The 26688-nt window shown below is 34.0% G+C and overlaps 1 protein-coding gene across 1 annotated transcript in view; it reads right to left on the reverse strand.

The window, feature by feature from the left end:
- Positions 1–25471, reverse strand: part of mslna (mesothelin a) — a 54082-nt gene extending 28611 nt beyond the window's left edge. Inside the window, exons 1-36 of the mRNA XM_073944938.1 lie at positions 25445–25471; positions 25262–25320; positions 23523–23548; positions 22049–22070; positions 21814–21848; positions 21599–21724; positions 17484–17686; positions 17282–17376; positions 14415–14530; positions 14158–14331; positions 13997–14071; positions 12698–12906; positions 12212–12281; positions 10693–10833; positions 10404–10606; positions 8906–9009; positions 8636–8754; positions 8384–8560; positions 8062–8093; positions 7873–7970; positions 7310–7332; positions 7202–7223; positions 7101–7128; positions 6920–7019; positions 5714–5854; positions 5421–5632; positions 3977–4080; positions 3700–3818; positions 3448–3624; positions 2678–2709; positions 2448–2545; positions 1886–1908; positions 1772–1793; positions 1671–1698; positions 1496–1589; positions 80–220 (exon numbers count right to left, since the gene is read on the reverse strand). Of these exons, the coding sequence (XP_073801039.1) occupies positions 80–220; positions 1496–1589; positions 1671–1698; positions 1772–1793; positions 1886–1908; positions 2448–2545; positions 2678–2709; positions 3448–3624; positions 3700–3818; positions 3977–4080; positions 5421–5632; positions 5714–5854; positions 6920–7019; positions 7101–7128; positions 7202–7223; positions 7310–7332; positions 7873–7970; positions 8062–8093; positions 8384–8560; positions 8636–8754; positions 8906–9009; positions 10404–10606; positions 10693–10833; positions 12212–12281; positions 12698–12906; positions 13997–14071; positions 14158–14331; positions 14415–14530; positions 17282–17376; positions 17484–17686; positions 21599–21724; positions 21814–21848; positions 22049–22070; positions 23523–23548; positions 25262–25298 (3426 nt within the window). The 5' untranslated portion in view covers positions 25299–25320; positions 25445–25471. The remainder of the gene's footprint in view (positions 1–79; positions 221–1495; positions 1590–1670; positions 1699–1771; positions 1794–1885; positions 1909–2447; positions 2546–2677; positions 2710–3447; positions 3625–3699; positions 3819–3976; positions 4081–5420; positions 5633–5713; positions 5855–6919; positions 7020–7100; positions 7129–7201; positions 7224–7309; positions 7333–7872; positions 7971–8061; positions 8094–8383; positions 8561–8635; positions 8755–8905; positions 9010–10403; positions 10607–10692; positions 10834–12211; positions 12282–12697; positions 12907–13996; positions 14072–14157; positions 14332–14414; positions 14531–17281; positions 17377–17483; positions 17687–21598; positions 21725–21813; positions 21849–22048; positions 22071–23522; positions 23549–25261; positions 25321–25444) is intronic.
- Between the last annotated feature and the right edge of the window lie 1217 nt (positions 25472–26688).

Below are 26688 nucleotides of genomic sequence, written 5' to 3' on the forward strand. Positions count from 1 at the left end.
GGAAATCAAACACATATTACATGTTTAATAAATCAAAATAGCACAGTATAAATAAAATATAATACAAGAAGATTTATACCATGTTAGAAAGCTTCAGCAGAGCGTCATCAAGGTTTGTGCTGGTTTTACTGAGGAAAAGCTTCCAGGTCTCTTTTGTCACATTGCTGTTCAGTTTACAAGCCAAAAGACCAGCCAGTTGTTGAGAGTTTACCTGTGACAGCTGACGACACGAAAGACACATTTACCAGATGAAAGAAGTATATTTTACTCAAATATTACTGAAAGTTCATTGTAGTTAACAGAAAAAAATTTAATGAAATCATTATTTCATTAAATTAAGCAGAACTTAAACGGAATGAGTTACAGCAAATTTACAGTTGTCATCATGTTTAAATTTAAATTTTAAATGAAGGAGTTATTTGATGTGTTTTGCTCAAGATTTATAAAAATATAATAATAATAATAATAATAATAATAATAATAATAATAATAATAATAATAATAGGAGGATATTATTATAAATATTAGTTTTTAAACTTAATTGGTTTAAGGCAATCATTTTCCTCAAATGGTTAGAGTTCTTTTAAAGGAACACTCCTATTTTTTTTGGAAATAGGCACCACTAGAGTTTAATAGTTGAGTTTTACAATGTATCAATCTATTTAGCTGATCTCCAGATCTGATGGGGTCACTTTTAGCTTAGCTTAGCTTAACTTAGACCAGGGGTTCCCAATCTTTTGAGCCTGCGACCCCAAAAATGACAATGCCAGTGACTCGTGACCCCCAATATCCTCTGAGGTGGTTATAAATACAGAAACCTTGCATGCAATGGCGCACACACTCCAATAGACCAAATTCTATTCTTCTTTTAATTTTTTTTAATGTATGTCAGTGCTGTAAATGGGCCAGAAAGTTTAACCTGGTGCCATAAAATCAATCTGCTGCATCTGACGCTATTGCTGTGTCTTTAATATTATGTAATTACCCCAGGGGTCGCATTTTTGGAAATCACAAGGCGACCCCTCATCATTATAGCGCGACCCCTAGGGGGGTCCCGACCCCCACTTTGGGAACCACTGACTTAGACTATTGAATCAGATTAGACCATTAGCATCTTGCTCCAAAAATTCAACAGCCTAGAAAGTAGCAACTTTAAATTTTCTGTTAGTCTTAGTACTCGATTTTACTACAGAAGAGTCAATCTTTAAAAATACTTTTTTTGAGTTTATGGAAAGAGATGCTAATGGTCTAATTCCATTCAGTGATCCATGCTGAGCAAAGCTAAAAGTGCTCCCGCTACCAGATTAGCTAAATTGATTAAAAAATGGCAAAACCCAACTGTTTAACTCTAGAGTAGCAAAATGAGTCCATTTCTAAAACAAGTGGATTGTTCCTTTAACATATTGAGTCTTACAGTGTATCAAATCTAAAACTATGACACAAATATTAAGTGACCAGAGGAGGAAAATGTTCATCTTTGCTATTGTATTATTACCGTTGGCAGACAGGCAAACTCCAGCACTGTGAAATTACATAAATTCAGCGAGGATGTTGTATTTGGACCATTCAAGACCTGACCCACAGCAGAGCTGCAAACCAGAAGAACATCTTTATGACAGACCATAATTTAATCAGTGTTTAACTCATATAGTGCTGACAGAACAGCTCACCTGTTGATATTTGCACAGAGGACAGTCTCTGGAAGATAAAACAACCAAGATTTGAGTTTTAGCAAAATCAAAAATCAGTCCACACAAAACCAGTCACTTACCATTTACAGGAGTCACTGTGCACTGCCGGAGTGAGAACAAACATTGTGTTGAAATAAAGGGGCTTCAGTAAAAACACACAATACATGAAATTGATCTTTTGATTTGTTACTCACTTGGCTTGATCTCTGAATGCATTCTAGATGGAAATAAAACACAGTTCACACATTAATTCTCACAGGGCTTGTGCTACATTTGAGGATCTCTCACAGAATGAGTGAAAATTGCAATAATTTGAACAAAATAAGAAATGTCAAACAAAATGCCTGATTTTTTTTCAATTATTGAGTTCAGTCCCAAGACATTTAACAGAAAATGTTTTTGAGAAATAACAAGAAATATAGTAGAAATTATTTATTTTTTTAACAGGCATGGAGCTCACTAATTAACAGTGTAAACTGTAAATAAGCCAGAGTTAGTCTCAAAATTAAATTTTCATTCAAATAACCACAAGCAAAAGTTTGGATTTTAATACTGTATGTATTACCTGACAATGTCTTTTTGTATTGTGGATTATATGTAAATGTCTTTCAAGTAAAATGCCTTACTTGGGAAAATATTAATAAAAAAATAAGATGCATTTTGTATGATCTCTTCATTTTGTTAAACTTATTCAGATTGTCACATATTTTGTTAAATAAAACATGAACAAGTTATTATTGCTGAATTCTGTCTCACCGTCAGGAGGAATCGTCATAAGTGAGTCTCTGATGGTCAAAAGGGCTTCAGTCTGGTTAGGAGAGACTGATAATAATGCCTGATCCACCCTGTCAAAGCTGATTCACAGACAAAACACAAAATAAATTAATCATATTCAACACTAATTTATCTAGATCACTGTCAGCTTCAGTTATTATTCAACACTAATAATATCTACTTTACTGTCAGCTTCAGTTAAAGTCACTTACATGGTTTTGTAATTTTCACAGCTGAAGTTTGCCTGCAGGATAAAATTATAATCATTATTATTATTTTTATTTTTGTTATTATTATTATTAGTTTCTAAAGCATTCCAGCATGCACCTTGATGTCAAAATGACATTAAACTGACACCAAACATGAAGTCAAAAACAAATAAAAAATGCAAGTCAATTTAATGTCAAAACGTCCATATGACATCCATATGACATCCATTTATTGATGCCTTTTTTACCACTAAATAATGACACAAAGAGTATTTTTTATTCATTCATTTTCCTTTGGCTTAGTCCCTTTGTTCATCAGGAGTCGCCACAGTGGAATGAACTGCCAATTTATCCAGCATATGTTTTACACAGCGGATGCCCTTCCAGCTGCAACACAGTACTGCGACCTTCTTGCTGTGAGGCAACAGTGCTAACCACTGAGCCCCCGTGTCTCCCACAAAGAGTATTATAATATAAGAAATCTTTTATCCTTTTGAAAGCCTTTTAAGTGATAAATTCACAGTGGATTTTGAATCCTTAAATTGCATATAAACTACCTTGATGTCAAAATGTCATAAAATGAACATCCATAAAACATTAGCGTCAACAAATAGGTCAAAAAGGACTGTCCTGTAACCAATTTTTGACACCAATCTTACAATTTGATGTCATTTTGACATCAAGGGAGTCAATTGAGATGAAATCGACTTGCATATTTGATGTGTTTCTGCCTGCTGAGACTCCATTATATGAAGCAGTTTGCTGTTACACACTTTTCTGGCCTGTGTCTGAAGAGCTGGTAGGAAGCTATTGAGTTTGTCTCGGTTAGAGGCTTGAAGAAGAAAGTCAAAGACTTTGGTGAGGATGTTGACTCTGTCTTCAGGTCTAGCAGGAGGACTGAACACCAGTTCACCCAGCTGTGTCAGTGAGAGAACAGGAACAGCCTCCACCTGAAAGGACATGAGTTGTGTTATGTTGTGTTGAGGTTGTGTCTTTACGTGATCCACTAATAATGTGAGACTCACAGCTGAAAAATTGAGGCTCAAATTGGTAAAAAACTGAAGCTGAGCAAACTGAGAGAAACTGCCGAAGTTTTGCAGGATGAAGTTCACACTGTTGTTATATGCTAATGTGCAGTCGACACCTGAAATTACAAAATAAATACATTTGCTCAACATATGATCCCCACTGTAGGTAATTAATATAGAGTCCTTCAAAGATTGAGCAAACATTTACTGAGCACAAGCTAATTTTACATTTTACAATCAATTAACAGAACTGATAAACAGATTGCACAGTTACTTGTGTTTTGACGTCGTGACAGGAAGGGAACAATGAAGTCATTGAAAACTGATCTCTGTGTAGCACTGTCCATCAGTCCAAAATTATTACTTAACTCCACAATACTGCAGAAATAACACAGAGATGTGAGAGGATATGAGTACAAAAGCATAGTGGCATAAATTAACCTCAAATTACCTGAGTGCAAGATGATGTTAAGTACAAGTAAATGTAATCAATCCTTCCTGCAGAGTTCAGCTCCAACTCTAATTAAACACAACTAAGCCAACTAAACAGGATCTGAAGGAACACTTGGTAATTAAAGACAGGTAAGTTTGATCAAGGTTACAGCTGAACTATGCAGGAAAGTAGATATCCAGTAACAGGATTGGGCACCAATGTTTTAGGTCATTAGACATGAACATATACTGACATGATGATTATTGCTGGATATGTCAGAAATATTGTCATTTCTGTTCTTCCTCAGCTACTTGAACTGAGAAAAAGCAGGATAGTTTTGTGTAATAAGCAGGATAATGTCCATCAAGCCGAATGTTGTTGTAAAAAAAATCTGTAAAAACAACTGGCTGGATGTACATTATCCTACTTATTATACAGCTACAAACTAAACAATTACAAAACACCAATTTAAGAGCTAATTAAATTTAAACTCTGTGTATCTGGCTGCTGATAATCCTGTCAGACTTTATTCTGTGACAACAACCGGCTGAATCTACATTATCCCTTACTTAAAATCTTTATATTTCAGTTTTACAGTTAGATATCCTTGATCCTTATTATTAATTTTGACAAGTTTTCACATAATGTGCTAATTCACTATTTCCAATTCTGTAATTCTGCAAAATATAGCCAGTTTATTCTTCTGTGCATTCTGGAAAAGTTATTTATTGTTTCTAAAAATAATAACTTTCAAAAATAAATGAGGAAAAATTATGTAGCTAAGCTATAGGTTGTGTTTAGGATACTTAAAAAACAACCAAACTGCAATGTACTGGAAATGTTATTTTGGGGTTGCAAAATATTAAACCCCTAATTTATTTATTTATTTTTTTTAAATAAAAGGAGTATCAAAGAGTAACCAAAACTAATGTTGGAGGAATGCTTGTTGTCAGCTCTTTTCAACTTATGCACAGTTCAGATTGATTCAATCAGACAGAAACACTCTTTTTTTTCAGAGAAATAGTAGCTATATTATAGGTTAAAAACAAATAGAGCCCTAGATAATGTGGTTTAATGAAATACAAATCACAGTAAAAACACAAATGTACAAATATGGTGAAACCTGAAATATGGGTTTAGATGATGTATGATATATATAAACTATCAGAGTAGAGAACCACAAAACTGGAGAAACTGTGTTGAAATATGGATCAAAGGCGTTTGTTTTGTTTGTGAAAAGGTGGCTTTAAAAGCAATTTAGACCTTGTAACGAAGACCAACTTACATAGTGCTGTAGCTTTCACAGGCAAGGTTTTTAGTGCTGAGACAGGACAGGAAACTTTGGGATATTGATGGTAAGAAAGTTTTAAGTCGGCCCTGAAACCATGAGCGGATGAAGACAGGATCTCTCAGTCTCTGAGGACTAAAACGATCGATGCGGACATCAGCAATCACATCCAGCACATTCGACAGAGAAACATTGCTGGGACTGAGAGTCTGGAAATCAAACACATATTACATGTTTAATAAATCAAAATACAACAGTGTAAATAAAATATAATACAAGAAGATTTATACCATGTTAGAAAGTTTCAGCAGAGCGTCATCAAGGTTTGTGCTGGTTTTACTGAGGAAAAGCTTCCAGGTCTCTTTTGTGACATTGCTGTTCAGTTTACAAGCCAAAAGACCAGCCAGTTGTTGAGAGTTTACCTGTGACAGCTGACGACACGAAAGACACATTTACCAGATGTAAAAAGTATACTTTAATTTAATATTACTGAATGTTTATTGTACTCAATAGAAAAAAGTTTCATGAAAATGAAAATTAATATAGCAAAATTAATAGTTCTCATCTTGGTTTCATGATTAACTATTGAAAGAGAGGAAATGTTAAAACAAAGTTTTTTGATAAGTTTTGCCCAAGATTCATAAAGAAATATAATAATAATAATACTTATGACATTATTATAAATCTTAGTTTAAACTTGAATGATTTAAGGCAGTCATTTTCCCTTAAATGGATTGAGTTGTTTTAGGGGTGCCCAAACTCTGTCTTGTTTAGTTTAGACTGCATAGTTTTGCTCCAACTTGCTTCAAATCACCTGTCAGGAGGTTTTTAAGTATACCAGGAGATTGATTAGCAGGTTCAGGTGTGTTTAACTGAGGTTGGAATTAAAATATGAAGGACACCGGAGCTCTAGGACTGAGTTTGGGCTCCCCTGTTTTAAAGGAACACTCCTCTTTTCTTTTCTTTTTTTTTTTTTTGGAAATAGGCTCATTTTTCAACTCCCCTAAAATTAAATAGTTGAGGTTTACAATTTAACAATCTATTTAGCTGATCTGGTGGAATGACTTTAAGCTTAGCTTAGCATAGATCATTGAATCAGATTAGACCATTAGCATCTTGCTCCAAAAACTCAACCAGCCTAGAAAATAGCAACTTTTAATTTTCAGTCAGTCTTATTACTGGATGTAGAAGAGTCAATCTAGTAATTTTTATTTTTTTATTTTTGGAGTGACATGCTAATGGTCTAATCCAATTCAATAATCTATGCTAAGCTGAGCTAAAAGTGCTCTTGCCAAACTGAGAAATAAGTTGAATGGATTAAAAAGAGAAAAACTCAACAGTTTAACTCTAGAGTAGCAAAATGAGCCTATTTCCAAGACAAGTGGAGTGCTCCTTTAACATGTAGGGTCTTACATTGTATCAAATCTAAAACTTATGGCATAAATAAAAAAGAGACTAAAGGAAGAAAACGTTTATCATTGCCAGTGTATTATTACCGTTGGCAGACAGGCAAACTCCAGCACAGTGAAGTTACACAAATTCAGCGAGGATGTTGTGTTTTGAGCTACTCCATTCAAGACCTGACCCACAGCAGAGCTGCAAACCAGAAGAACATCTTTATGACAGACCATAGTTTAATCAGTGTTTAACTCATATAGTGCTGACAGAACAGCTCACCTGTTGACATTTGCACAGAGGACAGTCTCTGGAAGATAAAACAACCAAGATTTGAGTTTTAGCTAAATCTAAAATCAGTCCACACAAAACCAGTCACTTACCATTTACAGGAGTCACTGTGCACTGCAGGAGTGAGAACAAACATTGTGTTAAAATAGTTCAGTAAAAACACACAATACATGCAATTGATCTTTTGATTTGTTACTCACTTGGCTTGATCTCTGAATGCATTCTAGATGGAAATAAAACACAGTTCACACATTAATTCTCACAGGGCTTGTGCTACATTTGAGGATCCCTTACAGAATGAGTAAAAATTGCAATAGTTTGAACAAAATAAGGAATGTCAAACAAAATGCCTGATTTTTTTAAAATTATTGAGTTCAGTCTCAAGATATTTAACATAAAATGTTATTGAGAAATAACAAGAAATATAGTAGAAATTATTTATTTTCTTTTAACAGGGATGGAGCTCACTAATTAACAGTGTAAACTGTAAATAAGCCAGAGTTAGTCTCAAAATTTAATTTTCATTCAAATAACCAAAAGCAAAAGTTTGGATTTTAATACTGTATGTATTACCTGGCAATATATTTTTGTATTGTGGATTATATGTAAATGTCTTTCAAGTAAAATGCCTTACTTGGGAAAATATTAATAAAAAATAAGGTGCATTTTGTATGATCTCTTCATTTTTTAAACTTATTCAGATTGTCACATATTTTGTTCAAATAATACAGGAACGAGTTATTATTGCGCAATTCTGTCTTACCGTCAGGAGGAATCGTCATAAGTGAGTCTCTGATGGTCAGAAGGGCTTCAGTCTGGTTAGGAGAGACTGATAATAATGCCTGATCCACCCTGTCAAAGCTGATTCACAGACAAAACACAAAACAAAAAATATTTTAAATTGATCACTAATTTATCTAGATCACTGTCAGCTTCAGTTAAAGTCACTCACATGGTTTTGTAATTTTCACAGCTGAAGTTTGCCTGCAGGATAAAATTATTATTATTATTATGAATCTTTTTCTAAAAAATTGCATGTAAACTACTTTGATGTCAAAATGTCATAAAATTGACATCTACGTAACATTGGCGTCAAAAAATAGGTAAAAATAACATGTCCTGTAACCGATTTTTAACACTGATCTTACAATTTTATGTCATTGTGAAATCAAGGGAGTCAATTGACATGAAATAGACATGTATGATTGATGTGTTTTTAATGTCATGTTGACCCGCTGACACTCCATTATATGAAGCAGTTTACTGTTACACACTTTTCTGGCCTGTGTCTGAAGAGCTGGTAGGAAGCTATTGAGTTTGTCTCGGTTAGAGGCTTGAAGAAGAAAGTCAAAGACTTTGGTGAGGATGTTGACTCTGTCTTCAGGTCTAGCAGGAGGACTGAACACCAGTTCACCCAGCTGTGTCAGTGAGAGAACAGGAACAGCCTCCACCTGAAAGGACATGAGTTGTGTTATGTTGTGTTGAGGTTGTGTCTTTACGTGATCCACTAATAATGTGAGACTCACAGCTGAAAAATTGAGGCTCAAATTGGTAAAAAACTGAAGCTGAGCAAACTGAGAGAAACTGCCGAAGTTTTGCAGGATGAAGTTCACACTGTTGTTATATGCTAATGTGCAGTCGACACCTGAAATTACAATATAAATACATTTGCTTATTAGATGATCTCAACAGTAGGTAACTAATATAGAGTCCTTCAAAGATTGAGCAAACTGAGCACAAGCTAATTTTACATAACAATGATCAATTAACAGAACTGATTAACAGAATGCAGTTACTTGTGTTTTGACGTCGTGTCAGGAAGGGAACAATGAAGTCATTAAAAACTGATCTCTGTGTTGCACTGTCCATCAGTCCAAAATTATTACTTAGCTCCACAATACTGCAGAAATAAAACAGAGATGTGAGAGGATAATGAATACAAAAGCATAGTGGCATAAAGAAACTCAAATAATCAATTATTGATGTTAAACAAAAGTGATCAATCCTTTTAGATCAATGGATATTAACATTTACTGACATGATGATTATTGCTGGATATGTCAGCAATATTGTCATTTCTGTTCTTCGTCAGCTATTTAAAATGACAATAAGTAGGATAATGTATCCAGAGATCTGTATAATAAACAGGATAATGTAGATCCAGCCGAATGTTGTCATAGAAAGAAATCTATAAAAACAACAGGCTGGATGTACTTTATACTACTTATTACTCAGCTACTTTTTGCAAAACTAAACAATTAGACACAAAACACTGACATACTAGCTCTTAAGGTAAATGTAAACTCTGTGTTTGGCTGCTGATAATACTGACAAGCTTTATTCTGTGACAACAACTGGCTGGATCTACATTATCCCTTACTTAACATCTATATATTTCAGTTATACAGTTAGATTTACTTGATCATTATTACAAATTTTGATTAATTTTCACATTTTATGAAATGCTGCAGCTTTTTCACTGTTTTCAATCCTGTAATTCTGCAAAATAAGGCCAGTTTATGCTTCTGAGAAGTTAGTCTACATGGTAATTAAAAAAATAATCCTAAAGTTACCTGTGTTAAAAATTGTGGAAAGGTTATTTTTCAGTTGCAAATAAACATGTGGAAATATTATGGAGCTAAGCTACAAGTTATCTTTGGCCTGTTTAATAAACGACCAACCTGAAAGGTTCTGAAGACGTTACTTTGGGGTTTGCAAAAGAATTAAACCCTATTTTTTTTTCTTTTAAAATAATCCAGTTCTAACCAAAAACTAATGTAGGATGAATGTTACACTGCATTTTCAGCTCATTGAAGCTGCATTTTTAGTTTGAGTCAATCAGACAGCTCATAGTGAAATATATTCTGAGAGATAGTAGACATTTTATAAGTTTATTTTATAAGTACAAATAGAGCCCTAGATGGCGTGATTAATTCACATAAACAAAAATTTTCAAATATGGTGAAATCTGAAAAACGGGTTTTGATGATATATGTTATATCTGATACAGCATTAAAGTAAAAAAAAAAAAAAAAACTGGGGAAAATGTGTTGAAATACGGACACGAGGCTTTTGTTTTGTTTGCTTGCAACATGTTAATCTAAGTACAATTTAAAATCTTTCTAGTTTGAACATTATTTGTTCATTTACTATTTAAAAAAATTTAATTATCTGTTTTCTTTAGTTAAACATAATGAGAAAGTCAATCTGTTTAATCGTGCAAATAATTGGGTAATCAGATCATCAAATAAGGAGCGGTTATCGTGTATCATAAAGGGAATGTGAGGAACGTACAGTGCTGTGTAGGTCTGGCAGCTGAAGCTCCGTGTGTTCAAGCATGACAAGAATTCTTTAGGAATTTTGGGCAGCAGAGGCTTCATCTTGATCTGGAACCAGAATTTCACAAAGTTCACATCGTCGAGGCTTCTGATAGTGAAGCTTTCTGCTGGCAACTCTCCAAACAAGGTGGTGAGGTTGCTTTGAGATGAGTTTGTTACCTGAAGCACAGAAGAATTGTCAAAAATTATTTCACTGTCAAATGTTTTATTAAAATGTATATTTTTTATGCCACATTATTTAATACCCCTAAAGATTGCTGAACTTTTGTCTGCAGTGTTTTGGAGAGTTCAGTAGTCAGAAGTTGCAGGTTTTCCTCAGTGAGGCTCAGATTTGTTTGAGCGACACATTTAAGTGTTTTGGCCAAACTCTCTGCATTCTGTGATACCTGCAGAACAAAAAGAGATTCCCAGAATATAAAGTACATATACTTTTATACGTATAAGTCATATCTGAGCGTCACGATGGAGCAGTGGGTAGCGCAATCGCCTCACAGCTTGATTGAATGGGCGTTATTACTGGTTATCAGTTGAGAGATATGGGTCAGTAGGGGCCTTCTGTGCCTACTGGTAGGCTCAGAAGGCTGTTATCATCCATCCACACGGTTAATTAGCTATACAAGACTCCAGATGCAGATCTGTTTTTACATTACTGTGACGGTTGGGTTTAGGGTTGGGGTAGGGGGAGACGTTAATAAAATACAAATAATGGGAATTTTAATAAATAATAAAAATAATTCTTGTTAACTTCCAGCCACAGCCGTATGTGATCTATAGCTGATTAACCATGTGGATGGATGATAACAGCCTTCTGAGCCTTCCAGTAGGCGCAGAAGGTCTCTACTGGCCCATATTTATCAGCTGATAACCACTGGTAATGCCCATTCAATCAAGTGATAACATTCGAAGCTGGTGCAGAGACTCTAAAGGAGCAAGCAGCCTATCTGTTCTCGTATCTTTCTGTTATGTACATTTTTGGGAAACACATGGAATTATAACAATTATTTGTAACCTCATAAGAGTGCTCTTAAGGGCTAATGTTGTCATATCTTGAAGGCTTAACCTATTCATCTTCATCTTGTGTGCATTATCAATCAAGACAAGTCTATATAAAGCTCCTACCAACAGACTAAGGCAATTACAAAGTAAGGTAAAAAATATAAGGTTATGCGTATAAAATAGCCACTACATGGATGGCTTTCATGCAGCAAATGTTTTTAGTTTTTCCTTATTTTTTCCAGTCTTTAAAGCATTTTCCTTCCTTCCTTCTTTTATTCATATTTATGTTCAGTCATCTAATTTAGATGTGTATATGTGTGTTTTCAGACCTTTTTTATTAACTTAATTTATGAATTCATAAAAAAAAGTGTTCAATCAAACTTGAATTAATCAAACTGCAATTGAACTGAAGTTAAACGTATTGTACGATACACACATGGTTTTAATAACTTCTCCAGAGCACGCAATAAATCTTCTGTGGTTTTTAAGTGCTACTTAAGTTACAGTGTTATTGGGAAACAGACACATAAACATTAAGATCAGTCATGCAATCATTTTTACAATCTTTAGCAATCAGCCTGAGACTTTTACAGCTTGTACTACAATTGTTTCTGTTTTCGTACATGGAAACAAAACCCCATTGTGTGGATGTTTTAATGCGGACATTCTTTAGATGTGTGACATTGCAGTCGGCTTGTCGGACATGATCAGGGTGTGGTTAATTACACATAAGATTGAAAGGTTGAGGTTTGTGAAAGACAAACTTACTTGACAGGAGCTGTTATTTATGGTCACTGTACAGATGTCCACAGGATCTGCCGTTTGAGCTTCAACAGCACTGAGCAAAGTAAAAAGAGCACAGAGTTAGATAAAACAGAGCAGCTAATCTGTGTCTTCTAGTTTAATTGTGTTATTATCTTAATAACAATGCTATGTATGAACAGCAAACATTTTAAAGTCTTTCGGCCATTTATTTCAGAAAATAATATGGAAAAAAAACTTTGTTTTTTTATTGAATTTAAATAATTTTTCTTGCTTTAATAAATATGAGGAACTTTTGCTGTGATGAGCCTTTAAAGGAAATTTTTTTTTTTAAACATAAATGAAACAAAAAAATGAGTTCTTTATAAAATAAAGGTAAAATGGCAGTAAAAAAAAAAAAAAAAAAAATATATATATATATATATATATATATATTTTTTTTTTTTTATAAAAGATGTAATTTGGTGCTATAACTTGCAATAGATTACTTACAAAACCGAGTTGAATATGTCTGTGGTGTTGTCTGGCAAAGTCTGGTTAGTTTGCAGGTGTTTGTTCACCAAAGGAATAACTATGGTCTGGAACCACTCACTGATGTTGTTGAAGTTAAAAGTATTTACTGAGATTTGGTTGTTGATATAGTTCACAGTCCAGTTGACCAGAAGCTGTATTGTATCATTTCTAAAACTGCTTATATTTGTCTGAAAGAGAGCAAGTACGTTTACACACATTAGGGCAATCATTAAACAGATAAATTACATCTTAAAGTAACAATCCACTTCTTAATTTGGGGGAAATTGGCTCATTTTACAAGTCATCTAGAGTTAAACAGTGGAGTTTTACCATTTTTGAATCCAGTCAGCCAATCTCCAGTATGGCAAAAGCACTTTTAGCTTAGCTTAGCATAGATCATTGAATCGAATTAGACCATTAGCATCTCGCTCCAAAAAATTCAAAAAAGATTTTTGATCATTTTCCTATTTAATGCTTGACTCTTCCGTCAAAAAGTGTGTGAGGATGCGGAAATGTTTTATTATTATTTTTGTTTTGCTTTTTAAACTTTTGACCTTTTTAAGTAACCCTTTTACAGAGACCTGGAAGGGACGTCCCAGATCAGCTTCTGCATACGCCATTTAAAGAGGAGCTATCAATCAAAACAAAACAAGACATTCATATACTGACTTCATCTGTTTGATAATAGAGGTGTCACTTTAAATGGCGTGTACAGAGGCTGATCTGGGATTGGTTTATCATATGGAGCGCGTCCGTCAGTCTGCGCTTACACATGCATTTGCTTATTGCATAGGAAGGGTGATGATTGACGCACAGCTTTAATGGAAAGAAAGTGAATTTAGACATTTTATAATAATTTCAATGTGCTTTCAAGATTAAAAAATATGAGAGGAATATGGAAAATTACATAATGATAGGATAATAACAGCATAGAATGTAAAATATGGGAGAATCCCGGCAAAAACGGGAGGGCTGATATGTATGAAGTGAACAGGAAGTGTTTGTGGAACAACTTTTTTGCAAGAGAGTGCAAAACATATTTAAGAGAGAACGTGAAAACTATAAAAATATATATATTTTCCTATCACTCTTTTTTTTTCTCCCATCCATTTTTCCCCCACCATCACGTCCCTTCTGGGTCTCCGTACCCTTTTAAAACTCCAAAAATTGACATTCTTACACAAGTTGAATTTCTTAGGCACATATCTATCAGTTGTGTGCAGAGATTTATGGTTAATTAATTAACTATTACACACAAAATATGAACAGAAAACTTACTGTCTGAGCAATGTTCACACATGATCTGATGAATCTTCCCATTGGTCTCAAATATTGCACAAAGTCTGTGAGATTCTGCAGTGAAATATGAAAACAATTTGGATGATTTTTCCTTATGGTGTTTCATCATTGGATCTATCAGTCAAAAACTCCTATCTAACCTTGTCGAGGAGCCCTGAACTGGTGCTGGTCAGGTTCAGTGTCATGTTGATGAGGGGCTGCAGGAAACTCTGGAAGATCTGACTGACGGCATCAGCGTTCAGGCTAAAGTTGGCTTCTAGCTGAAACATCAGTTCAGCTTTCTGCTCCGGCGTGAGTTTACCTAGGACCACCAGCTGCAAACATTTATGTGGATTGTCTCAGCAGTGATGCTGTGATTTCATTTAGGATGTAAAGCTGGTCTGTTTCGCTCACTTACCCCATTAAAGTCTGGTTTCAGAGCTATGAAATCTCCTAGGCTTGCAATAGAAGAGAATGACTGGAAGTTGAGTAGCAGCCATTGCCCGGTGCTGTTTGTGCTGTTCACACAGCCAGCTTTAAAACAAAAAAGTCAACATCAGCAACACAAAGAGTAAACTTACAGCTTGAATCATGCATTTTAACTGTACACTCATAAAAAATATTTTCTTTATTGGTATTGAAGCATCCATTATACTATATTTTTTAAAAGTAGTTTACAAAAATTAAACCATAAAACTAAAACCATTAAAACTTGTAAAGGTTATTTACATTGTTTCTTTTTTGTATTATTATTGTCCCTATAGAGTAAATGTAGTAAATAGGATTCAAATCAACAAAAGTTTTCCCTAACACTAACCCCTAAACCTACCCCTAACCTAACCCTAATTTTCCTATTATTATTATTATTATTATTATTATTATTATTATTATTATTATGATCATCATTACTACTACTACTACTACTATTATCATTTATTATTACAATTAAAATTATTACTCTTACCATTATTATTACTATTTCTTAATTTTGTAGTATTTACTATAATTATTATTTTATTATTATTAATTTTTTTTATTTAATTTTTTTCAGAGACATTTTGAGAGCTCATGACCCTACATATGTAGGCTCGGCACCCTAGACAGGATGCCAGATTGAGATTCCACATGACAAGAGTCTAACAAGCGTGGGCCAGAGCATTTCCTCGATCTTGCTATCTTGCTGTATGCGAATGCTACAGCATGGGAGAGTCATTGTAAATATCCAAAACCTAACCTAACCCTAACCCTGACTCTGACCCTGACCCTGACCCTGACTCTGACCCTGACCCTAAAACTTTTTTGGTTTATATTTGATTTTCTGTAGTTTAACTCAACTAAAGCTTAAGCTTAATATATATCAACCAATTATATTAAACTGACAAAAAAACGTGAGCAAGAACTATAAACCTTGAAATTAAAAGTTAACAGAAATACAATAAAATTTATTTCAAGAGTTTACACTTAGCTGATGATTGGTAATAAGCTTGTTTGGCATGCTGTTCCAGGAAAGACTTGAGCTTATAAGATTCTCGAGCCCTGGGCTCCCTCCCGTTAGCAGGGCAAGAAGGGAGCTTAAGCTCAGGTAGATCTTATTGAACTTCCCTGAGGAGAGATATATGGCTTGCTAAGAGCTTGACTTTGATGCCAATTTGGTATGTTTAATTTGCTTAGGTTGTGTGTTTTTTGGACTGTGGAAGGAAACCGGAAAACCCGGGGAAAACCCCCAAGCATGGGGAGAACGAGCAAACTCAGAAATGTCGACTGGTTTACTAGCGACTTTAACCAGAGATATTTTTGCAGTGAGGCAACAGTGCTAATCACTGGGCCGCCGTGTCACCTATCTAGAAAGGTGTGGGGGGGGGGGGGGGGATTCTTCAAGTCGAAGACACTGAGATATGATTATTTATAGTGAGCTGGAATCATCTGACTGGTGAATCAATCATGGGTTAATGCGGAACCAGACGTGGACAATCATAAGTATGTGATTCTCTCGAAATTAGTTTATATATACACTTCACAAAGAAAACTAGTACATTATTTCAGCTGTCAAAGATTAATGTGAAACTTTAAATTGACTAAATACATTTTTAAAAGATATAATTTAAGACCCACACAGACAATTTATAAAACAACGTGTCAACAAATGTGTTGTTGTTGAACTACAGTTACAGTTTTTAACATCAAAACCTGTTAAATCAGATATCGAAACCCCATGCATCAATTCAAAATTGTTAAAAAAAAAAAAACAAGAAGAAACACAAGCGTAGAGCGATGTCTCACAAAATATAATCTCATAATTGTTACAGTACAAAAATAAGGGATTCTTCTGGTATCTTTGTTTTATAAGAGATATTTTTAGATATATAATTTATAGATATATATAATTTTAGATATATTGATAGTATTACAGATTGGTTTGGCAAAAGTTCATTACACCTAAATATTGGGAAAACAAAAGAGTTATGTCTGGGGAGTCAAACAAGAAGAGTAGATACTGGACTCTTTAAACCAGTCACCATAAACGGACAAATAGTAGAGCAGGTTTCAAATTTCAAGTATTTAGGCACAATTATTGACAATAAATTGAATTTTAATAGTAATGTAGAGGCGGTCTATAAGAAAGCAAGTCAGCGCCTCTATCTCCTCCGCAAATTGAGAAGTTTTAATGTTAGTACACAGACTTTAAACTTGGCATATAGATCACTTATAGAGAGTGTTCTCACATATAATATTGTTTCATGGTTCGGTAACACAACACTTAAACAGAAAAAGAAATTAGTGCAAATTATAAATCAGGCAAATAAGATAACTGGTCACAAACAGCATTCATTGCAGATTTTATTTGACTCTTTTATGGAAAAAAGAGCAGTTGTGATTTTTAAAGATAATACACATCCCCTTCACTCAGCATTTGAACTGCTACCATCAGGACGCAGGTTTAGAATTCCTAAAGCACGAAGAAATGCCTATAAAAAGTCATTTATCCCAATGGCAGTTGTTGTTCTAAACCGGATCAATGTTTGTAGGAAATGAGGTGGTTACCAAGTATGATTTGCAGTATTGTGCATGGGACTAATTTGGTTTTTAAACTTTTAACCTATGTTGTTGTGTTGGTAAGTGTTATTGTGTCGTTGGTGTATGTTTGTAATTGTTGTCCTAAATCCAGTGTTGAAGAAAAATTTCCTTTTTGTGTCAAGCAGAACGGACAATAAAGTTTAAACTAAACTAAACTAAACTAAAGAGTGCAGTCGACATCCAAAACATAAATGGACAAAAGAGTATTACCGTCAGTTGTATTTCTTGCCAGAAAGGGTTTTATGAAGTTTTGATACACCATCCTTTGTCTTTCAGGACCAATCTGCACGCTTAAATCATTTACCCTTAAGAACAAAACAAAAAAAGTGAATCAACTTTTGCATTATTGCCAAAAACAAATGACTGTAGTCATAAAACATAAGCATGACTTCTGTATATAACAAATACACACAGTGCTTGGAAGCTCTGGCAGGTGAAACTGCTTCGACTGAGACAGGACAGCGTGTCTCTGGACAGCGAGGACAGGAATGGACTGAGCTTTACTTGAAACCACAGCCTAGCGAAATCCACATCGCTCAATGAGCCCGCAACCGAGCCTTTTGTCCTGATGTTATTGATGTAGCTCACGACAAGACTAGCGTCAAGTCTAGATCTCTGTTCGGATGAATGAAAGCACAGAGGATATGGCATCCCTTTAAAAAGATTCACTGTAATATACTGTAGATATGATGAACTCTATTCTAGTCTAAAGGCCTGTTCACACCAAGCATGATAACTAGAAATGGCTCACGCACTTTAAAGCTACAGACGACATTTTGGAAAAACACTGCTTGTTGTTAAGTTAATGACTATCTAGAAAACCTTTGGTTAATCCATAGGAAAAAAGAATGATAAAATACATGAAAGTTATGCAAGCCAGGCTACTAAACTAAAGTATAAAAATAAAATAACCTCAGGTATCCAGTGCTATTTCAGAGTCTATGTGTTGACTCCTTTGAAAATGCTGTTGAAAATAGCTTGTTTTTTTTTTAGTTAACAAGGATCACTATATTCAATTCATCACATTAATAGAGTTTAGCAATTGACATCATGGTGAGTCATAATCAGCCATGTTTGTGGACAACTGCGGAAGTGCACAATGTAAACTATTACAAATCACAACAGAAAAAAAGGTTGTTTTATAGTTATATCTTTTTTTTAATAATTATTTTTTCCTCTTTATTGGATCCCTGCTAAAAAATCCAGCTTAAACCAGCCTAGGCTGGTTGGCTGGTTTTAGCTGGTCGACCAGGCTGGTTTTAGAGGGGTTTTGGCCACTTCCAGGCTGGTTTCCAGCCATTTCCAGCCTGGTCTTAGCTGGTCAAGTTGGAAAATGACCAGGTAAATCCAGCTAAAACCAGCTTGACCAGCCTGGTTTAAGCTGGACATAGCTGGTTTTGGCTGGGCTCCCAGCCTGCTAGGCTGGTCAAGCTGGTTTTAGTTGGTCATCTCCCAGCCTAACCAGCTAAGACCAGGCTGGAAATGGCTGGAAACCAGCCTGGAAGTGGCCAAAACCCCTCTAAAACCAGCCTGGTTGACCAGCTAAAACCAGCCAACCAGCCTAGGCTGGTTTAAGCTGGATTTTTCAGCAGGGATAGGAACGTTGAACGTAGAGAGACCTGACAGGAAAGCATGGGGAACAGAGAGAGGTGAAGGATCGGCAAAGGATCGCAAGGTGGAATTGAACTCAGGTCACCTCAAGCACCGGACTGCATATGTCGACGCACTAACCACTACACCACTGGCAGCAACTATAGTCACATTTTTGAAAAACATCCCACAAACAATAAAATGGACTGATGTGTATACTGTTATAAAGGCTCTTGGTGTGTCTCCAGTGGTGAAGTGCAACAGATGCAAAGCAGATCAAATAAATTAACAAGTTTATCTATAACTAACAGGGCATCAACAAGCTACCATATGTAAACATTTCTATATTTTTCTCTTTATTCGTCGTCCGAGCCCTTACAGTTTATTGCTGTTGAGTGTATATATGAAAGGATAAATCAATAGAGATTAACTAGAATCAGGCTGCCTTGTCCTAAATATCCAGCCTGATCTCACGAGGAAACGTAAGTATTTTATGTTTTGTCAGTTTATTGGACAAATTCGTACGAATTTGAACGAGTTCAGTCGTACAAAATGTACAATTTTAAAAAGGAGGCGTGGCACCCAACCCCACCCCTAACCCCAACCATCATTGGGGGATGAGCAAATCGTACTAAATTGTACAAATTAGATTGTACAAATTCATATGAATTAGCCACTAAATCAAAAAGTTACGAATTGCCGTGAGATTGCGTTGAAATATCCAGAATGCATTGTGCAGTTACGACACATTCACATTTTCTATTAAATAAAGATTTACTGATTGGATGCCCTAGTAGCACACTGAGGACATCTGCTGATTACGAGGGGATAGTGACAAATAAAAAGCATAAACAAACAAACAAACAAACAAACAAAAAAACGTTCATCAGTGTGGACACAAATATATTCATCGTTATATTTATATTTATCGTGCTTGGTGTGAACGTGCCTTATATCTATCAATCTACGTTTGTCTTTTGTTTATATAAACAATGCTAAACCAAGACATGTCACAGCATCTGTTGTTGCTTTGCAGTTGATCTGAACTGCATCTATCATCCTCATATGCTTGTCTGATGACAAAACCTTTCATTGTAATATACTGTAAATATGACAAACTCTATTCTAGTATAAATGTCTGTTCACACAAGCACGATAACTATAACGTAAATGGCTAGTGCACTTTAAAGCTACAGATGACATTTTGGAGAAACACTGCTTGTTGTTAAGCCCTCATTTCAAGGATTATTTAGAGATAATGACTATTTAGAAAACAATGGATAAAAAAAGAGTGATAAAATACTAGAACATGACGCAAGCCAGGCTACTAAATTAAAGTATGAAAAATAAAAGTACCTCAGGTATCCAGTGCTTCTTGGAAAATGCTGAGGAAAATTTTATTTCCATTACATTGACTACGATCGCTAAATTCATTTGATTACTTTAGTACATTTTTTGACAAAGATTTACTGGTCGGATGGGGTAGTAGCACACTGAGGACATCTGCCGGCTACAAGGGGAAAAATGACAAATGAAAAGCATGAACTAAAGCAGTAACATATTTTTATCATTCACCGGTGTGGACACAAATAAATTCCTCATTATATTTATATTTATTGTGCTTGGTGTGAACGTGCCTCAAATCTATCAATCTACATGTGTCTTTTGTTTATTTAAAGGGCACCTATTTTACCCCTTTATCAAGATTTAAGATGCGTCTTTTGTGTGTCCAGAACGTGTCTGTAAAGTTTCTGCTCAAAACACCCATCAGATGATTTATTATAGTTTCCAAAATATTGGAAATTTTCATTACTTCACGAAGTTGAAGTAAATCGGTGTAATTCATTGCAAACATGCACTGTTTTAAAAACATTTTAAGACTAGAACCGCCGGGGGTCGCTGTATACCTAAAATTGGCAGTGTGGTTAAATTTTACCCAGCACAAATTTTGTTTTGAAATTGCTAAAAAAACAAAAAACAAAAAAAAAGCATACTTTTTTTGCCACTGTTAACAAAAAGTGTCTAGAAATGAAACGGAATGTCTAAATTTGAAGCATCATGCTCTGATGCATAACTTATTTTTTCAGACTCTCCATCATTCATTGCATTTTGTGTTATTAATAGCTCTACAAATCGCCTTCTTTTAGTTATTGTGACTTTATTCATTTGTTATAACTACTAATTCAGTGAGTGAAATTGAAATTAAAAGTCATTGGTGAGTAATTTCAAACATATGCAGTGCGTAAGCATTTTTATAGTGAGTAAATTTGACCCACGCTGGCGCTTATAGGTATAAATATCCCACTTTTTAAAATGTATTTTTATCTAAGCAATTTTTAATATCTAGTAATTTTAAATAAGGCAATATTAGTAAAAGTTAATGACTGGGAGGCTGGAATGTTTTATTGAAGGTCTGTTATGTATTTGAATAATAGTGATGGGTAAAATTGACCACATGGCGGATCTAGTGTTAAACTTGTAAAACTCATTCTTGATCACGTTTGATGATAAATGATGATCACAGTAAGGTAAACAGATCTTTCAATTCCAGTTTCCTTGCGCACGTCCTGTCTTGTTGGTATGATTATATGCGTTACTACAGGGCCATGTTAATATGCTGCTGTCAATTAATTTGGTGGGCGGGGAAACCACACTCCTTCTTCACGATGCTGTGGGCCTCGAAATGGGAGGGATTTGGAACCTATTTTAACATCAGGAAAGAGGCTTATTGTGTTTATATCACCCCAATATGACAATGGACAGTCTATACAGTTGTGTCCAAACAGCTGACAAAAGATGACTTTCATCGTAGGTGCCCTTTAAACAACGCTAACCAGACTTGTCACAGCATCTGTTGTTGCTTGGCAGGTTATCTGAACTGCATCTATTATCCTCATTTGCTCATCTGACGCATGAATAAGTTTAAAAATACTGTACCAGTAATGTGTAAAGGTCAAAGGTGGCGTCGGTATATGCTTTGAGATTTTGGAGATTGGCCAGGGAGTAGTCTGAGAGCTGTATGCCCGCGCAGGAGAGGGTGCTGTTGAGTGTCGAGTTTGAGAACTGACAGAGGAATGAGGAAATAATGATGTTATCACATACAATTGAAAACTAATACCCACATCAAATTGCAGCGCATAATTAATACTCACTGAAGAGCAAGATGAACCGTTGTTGGAAACTGTGCCTGTAAAACAAACAAACAAACAAACAAACAAACAAACAAACAAACAAACAAACAAACAAACAAACAAACAAACAAACAAATAAATAAATAAATAAACAAACAAACAAATAAATAAATAAATAAATAAATAAATAAATATACCAATATGTGAAATCAGATTTTAATATTTTATATTGTAACAAACTTTTTCAGGAACGCACCATTTTGGAAGTCCACCACACACTTTAAAGAAATAGAGAACAAATGTTTAATGTCTCACAAAACTAAATTGTATTGCAATATACTAGACTTTATATTGCAATACATAAGAAATATAATGTAACGGAAGCTTCCTCATATATTTGAAAATAAATAGCAATATATGGATGGACAAACTATTGCTATATATTGATTCATATATGTTAAAATACATTAATATACAAATAAAACCATCACATTATTGCATGTATTTTTTGAGTTAAGCAAGCTTATTTATAGATTTACAGAGAAGTTGATTTACAATCAATCAGATGCATGACATTCATTATATTTAACATTATATAGCCATATGGATGGATTATACATGGCTAATCCAACACAATCTCACGGCAATTCATAACTTTTTGATTTAGTGGCTAATTCGAATTTGAATGAATTCGTACCAGGCCCAGATTGGCTAATCGGGAGAACCGGGAGAATTCCCGGTGGGCCGGTCCGTTTTTTGGCCGCGAGGGCCGGTGTCCCTAGCTATAGAATCTGTTGCTCTCAGCAGTCACACTTTTAAAAAATAATTTATTTATTTACTTGACCACAGCCTTCTTATTCACTATTTTACCGCAGTAGTAAAGTTTGCGGTACATTAGTTACCACGTTAGGTTATGACGCTGTTTCGGTCCTCGGGTTTGGTCCTCGCCTGAGTAACATATTATTTTTTTTCATTTTTATTGTTAAGACATATAATACTGTAAGGGTTGTTGAACATTTGAAGTTCTAAAACAGCTGTTTTCTCAAAAAAAGACATGATAGTGTAATTAGAAACTGAATTGGAAATTACCTTATTTTAATATAGTCAGTAGTGAACTGAGGTGGGCCGGTCTAAGGCTTGAAACTCCAGGGCTGAAAAAGAGTCCCACTCCGGCCCTGATTCGTACGATCTAATTCGTACAATTTAGTACAATTTGCTCATTCGCCAATGACGGTTGGGGTTAGGAGTGCCACACCCCCTTTTTAAAATCATAGATTTTTGTACGACTGAACTCGAATTAGCCGAATTAGCCACTAAACTGACAAAAATACTTACAGTTCCTCGTGAGATCAGGCTGGCTAATCAGTGGTAAATGAGGATAATCAAGCACATTTTCTTACTAAAAACTACACTGTGAAAATAATCCTGGTTGCATTCAATTTTTAAGCTGAATCAAATTAACTTTATGAGTCGATTGAACTTATAGGATGTTAAACTGACTTAAAACAGCTTGTGTAACTTAAAAAATTAAGTTAAAACACAAATAATAACCTAAAGACATATGCTGTCAGGATTAATTGCAAGCACATTCTTAAGAGATAAGATGTTTATTATTTTGATAAAGCAAAATTAGGAAAATGACTGAATTATATATGCATTATTTCAAACAGTTTGAATAAATTTTAATGAGTTGTATTGGCAAAATAATTCTTTGTATAAATGGTAAATACCTGGCCGTTGATCAGTGTGATGAATCCTATAAAAGTGATTAAAGAAAATAATTGTAACTCATGTTCACCCAAACTGGATTCAATGAAAAAGCATGCAAAAATTAGGGCAGTAAGTTCATTAAGAGTTCTCGCTTACTGCAGAAACAGTTAAATGAAATTTTGAGTAAACCATATTTAAAACATCAAATACATAGAGCTACTTTATAGAAAGTGAACAGGCCAATTCTGATCTTAGAATCGAGAAAGCAGCATGACTGACAAAAATAACTGTTCGCACGAGCAAAAGAAAGGAGGAGAATGATCAGGCTTTTAAAAAGTTTTTAAAAAGCGTGCACGCTCCCGTTTCCTTGCGTGAAGCAATTGTACCTGCAATGCAAGTGGTGCAATCGGTTCTCTTTGAAATAAACGGGAAACAAAACAATGCTCATGTAATCACAGTCCTGCTGCTTTCAAGAGCTTGAGATTCTTTTGTAAGCAGGAGTGGTTGCTGCTTTTCCTTTAATTTACTGTTTAATTTACTGTAATTTAATTATTAGGATTATTAAGATTTCTTTTGCTAACAGTTATTATTGTTAATAAATTTTAATTATTACAATTTACTACCAGATAGCTTTAATAAGAGATTAATTTCCCATTTATCGTCATCTTGGAATTGTGTGGTTCTATCTGAGTTCTGAATGATTTTGAGATATTGAGCTTCAAAGTTTTTGCATTCCAACAGTATGTGTGTAACATTTGTTTTTGTAAATAAAAAGTCTTAAAATGTAAACAACTCATAAAAAAACATCCCATGATGTAAATAAGTTGTCATTTAATAAGAATATGTCAATAACTCAATTTTGACAAAAATTTCAGATAGAACCTTATAATACTAAAGTGACGTTATGTGTAGTTAATCTGGGACCTTAAGCCAGATTGCTGTGTAGTTTTAGATACACAAGAATAATTATTTTTTAACGTTAATTGTTTTAAGAATTTTGTGTTGGATAAAAAGTGTATGTATATACATTATTGTTTTAGTTTGGTGTGGCCAGATTAAAACTTGGCAAATCCTGAGTGTCGAGCCCTGAAAAGTCATGTGAAATAAACTATTAATAAATATAAAAAGTAAAACTATTGCAATGCAACACTATGAAACCACAGCCCATTTGCTCATGCTCATTAAACAGGGTCATACACAACACACACAAAAAAATGCAATGAATGAGGAGGCATGTGGACATAACACAAAATTCAAATCAAGTAATTTTAGCATGCCAAAGTCAAATTTATGCATGTACTGCATGCATATTCACAATTCCTTTAAAACCTCAAAACATATTACTGACCACACTAAAATAAATTTTTGGTTGATTTACAATTTTATACCAGGACTAAATATCTAAACAAAATCATTACCCACAAATAATAAAATAAAATAAAATAAAATAAAATAAAATAAAATAAAATAAAATAAAATAAAATAAAATAAAATAAAATAAAACAAAATAAAATAAAATAAAATAAAATAAAATTAAATTAAAAACTAAAATTAAATATACTACTAAAAAAAACTAAACTAAAAACTACTACTACTAAAATAAATAAATAAATTAATTAATTAATTTAATTTAATTAATTAATTCATTTCAATTAGGCGGTTCTCTCTGTTGTGGCGAACCCTGATTAATAAAGGGATTAAGCCGAAAATAAAATAAATTAATGAATTAATTAAAATTAAAATGCAAAGTGTCACTTACCCAAAGCAAGCAGCACAGACAGCTGAAAATGTATCATTTTCACGCTGACACCCCTGACCCTAACAAGACACAATTGTTTTAAATTATTTCACACAAATACTGATTGACACTAATGATGCACTATTTTAAGTGGCAGATTATCTGTGAATTTTTCTTCTTTGTTGTCAAGCATGAGTCTCTGACCTGCAGCAGGAGTGTTGAGTGTGTGTTAGTCAGGCAGTCCTGCAGGCACTCTATTAAGGGAATCATCAAAAGGGTGTGGACCATCCACACGTTTGCCCAGACCAACAACCTCTTCTGTAAAGGGGCAAAACAAGCAGGAGGAAAATCACAGCACATTCTTTTAATGTCAAAATCCACCTGCTAAACTAAGAGCATGTCTCATCATCAGTCATTTTTCTTCATATTTATTTATGGAGTTATGGACTAGCCTTAGGAATTGTAAATGAACATAATGTACTCAGTGAAGCGTTCATGTTAAAAGTACATTTACTGTACATGGTGTAAACGATCACTTTCAGGTTTAAAACACTTTTAAAACAAAGTAAACATGATATTCTGGTTTGGGTGTTGCCGATAGTTTAGAGAATGTTTCACTGATAGATCCTTTCTGTTTAACGCAATAAAAAGGTATTTGAAACATTTGTAATTCATTTATTGTATTTTAAAGCTGTAGAAGTTTGCATTTTAATACAGAATTTTGCAAAATCAAACAAAAAGATCTAAGGGCTAGCTTAAATAATGTGTTGGTGCTCTTTGGGTGTTAGTCAGAATAAATAGCAAAAATCAGTTCATGGCACTTGAAAAATGTGGAGAAAAATATTAAAAGCCTTTATTGTCATGGCTATTGTTTAAATCTGCACATAAGCTTTTGGGCAAACAGCTGCCTTCATTGATGAGGTGCATCGAGATTCTTTTGATTGTTACAGTCTCTTAATTCATTATATATATATATATATATAAACAATACTACAATAATGTATTAAACACAGTTCAACTCAACAATAATCATTAATTCAGCATTGATAGAGAGAATAAAAACCCTTAATGGAAAAGAATAAATAAAAAGACGATGATATATATATATATATATATATATATATATATATATATATATATATATATATATATATATATATATATATATATATATATATATATATATGTATGTATGTATGTATGTATGTATGTATGTATATATATATATATATATATATATATATATATATATATATATATATATATATATATATATATATATATATATATATATATATATACAGTTGAAGTCAGAGTTATTAGCCCCCCTCAATTATTCGCTCCCCTGTTTATTTTTCCCCCCCCAATTTCTGTTTAACGGAGAGCAGATATTTTTCAACACATTTCTAACCATAATAGTTTCCATAGCTCATTTCCAATAACTGATT

The sequence above is a fragment of the Danio rerio genome, chromosome 3 (genome assembly GCF_049306965.1).
Source record: "Danio rerio strain Tuebingen ecotype United States chromosome 3, GRCz12tu, whole genome shotgun sequence".
Taxonomy (NCBI): domain Eukaryota; kingdom Metazoa; phylum Chordata; class Actinopteri; order Cypriniformes; family Danionidae; genus Danio; species Danio rerio.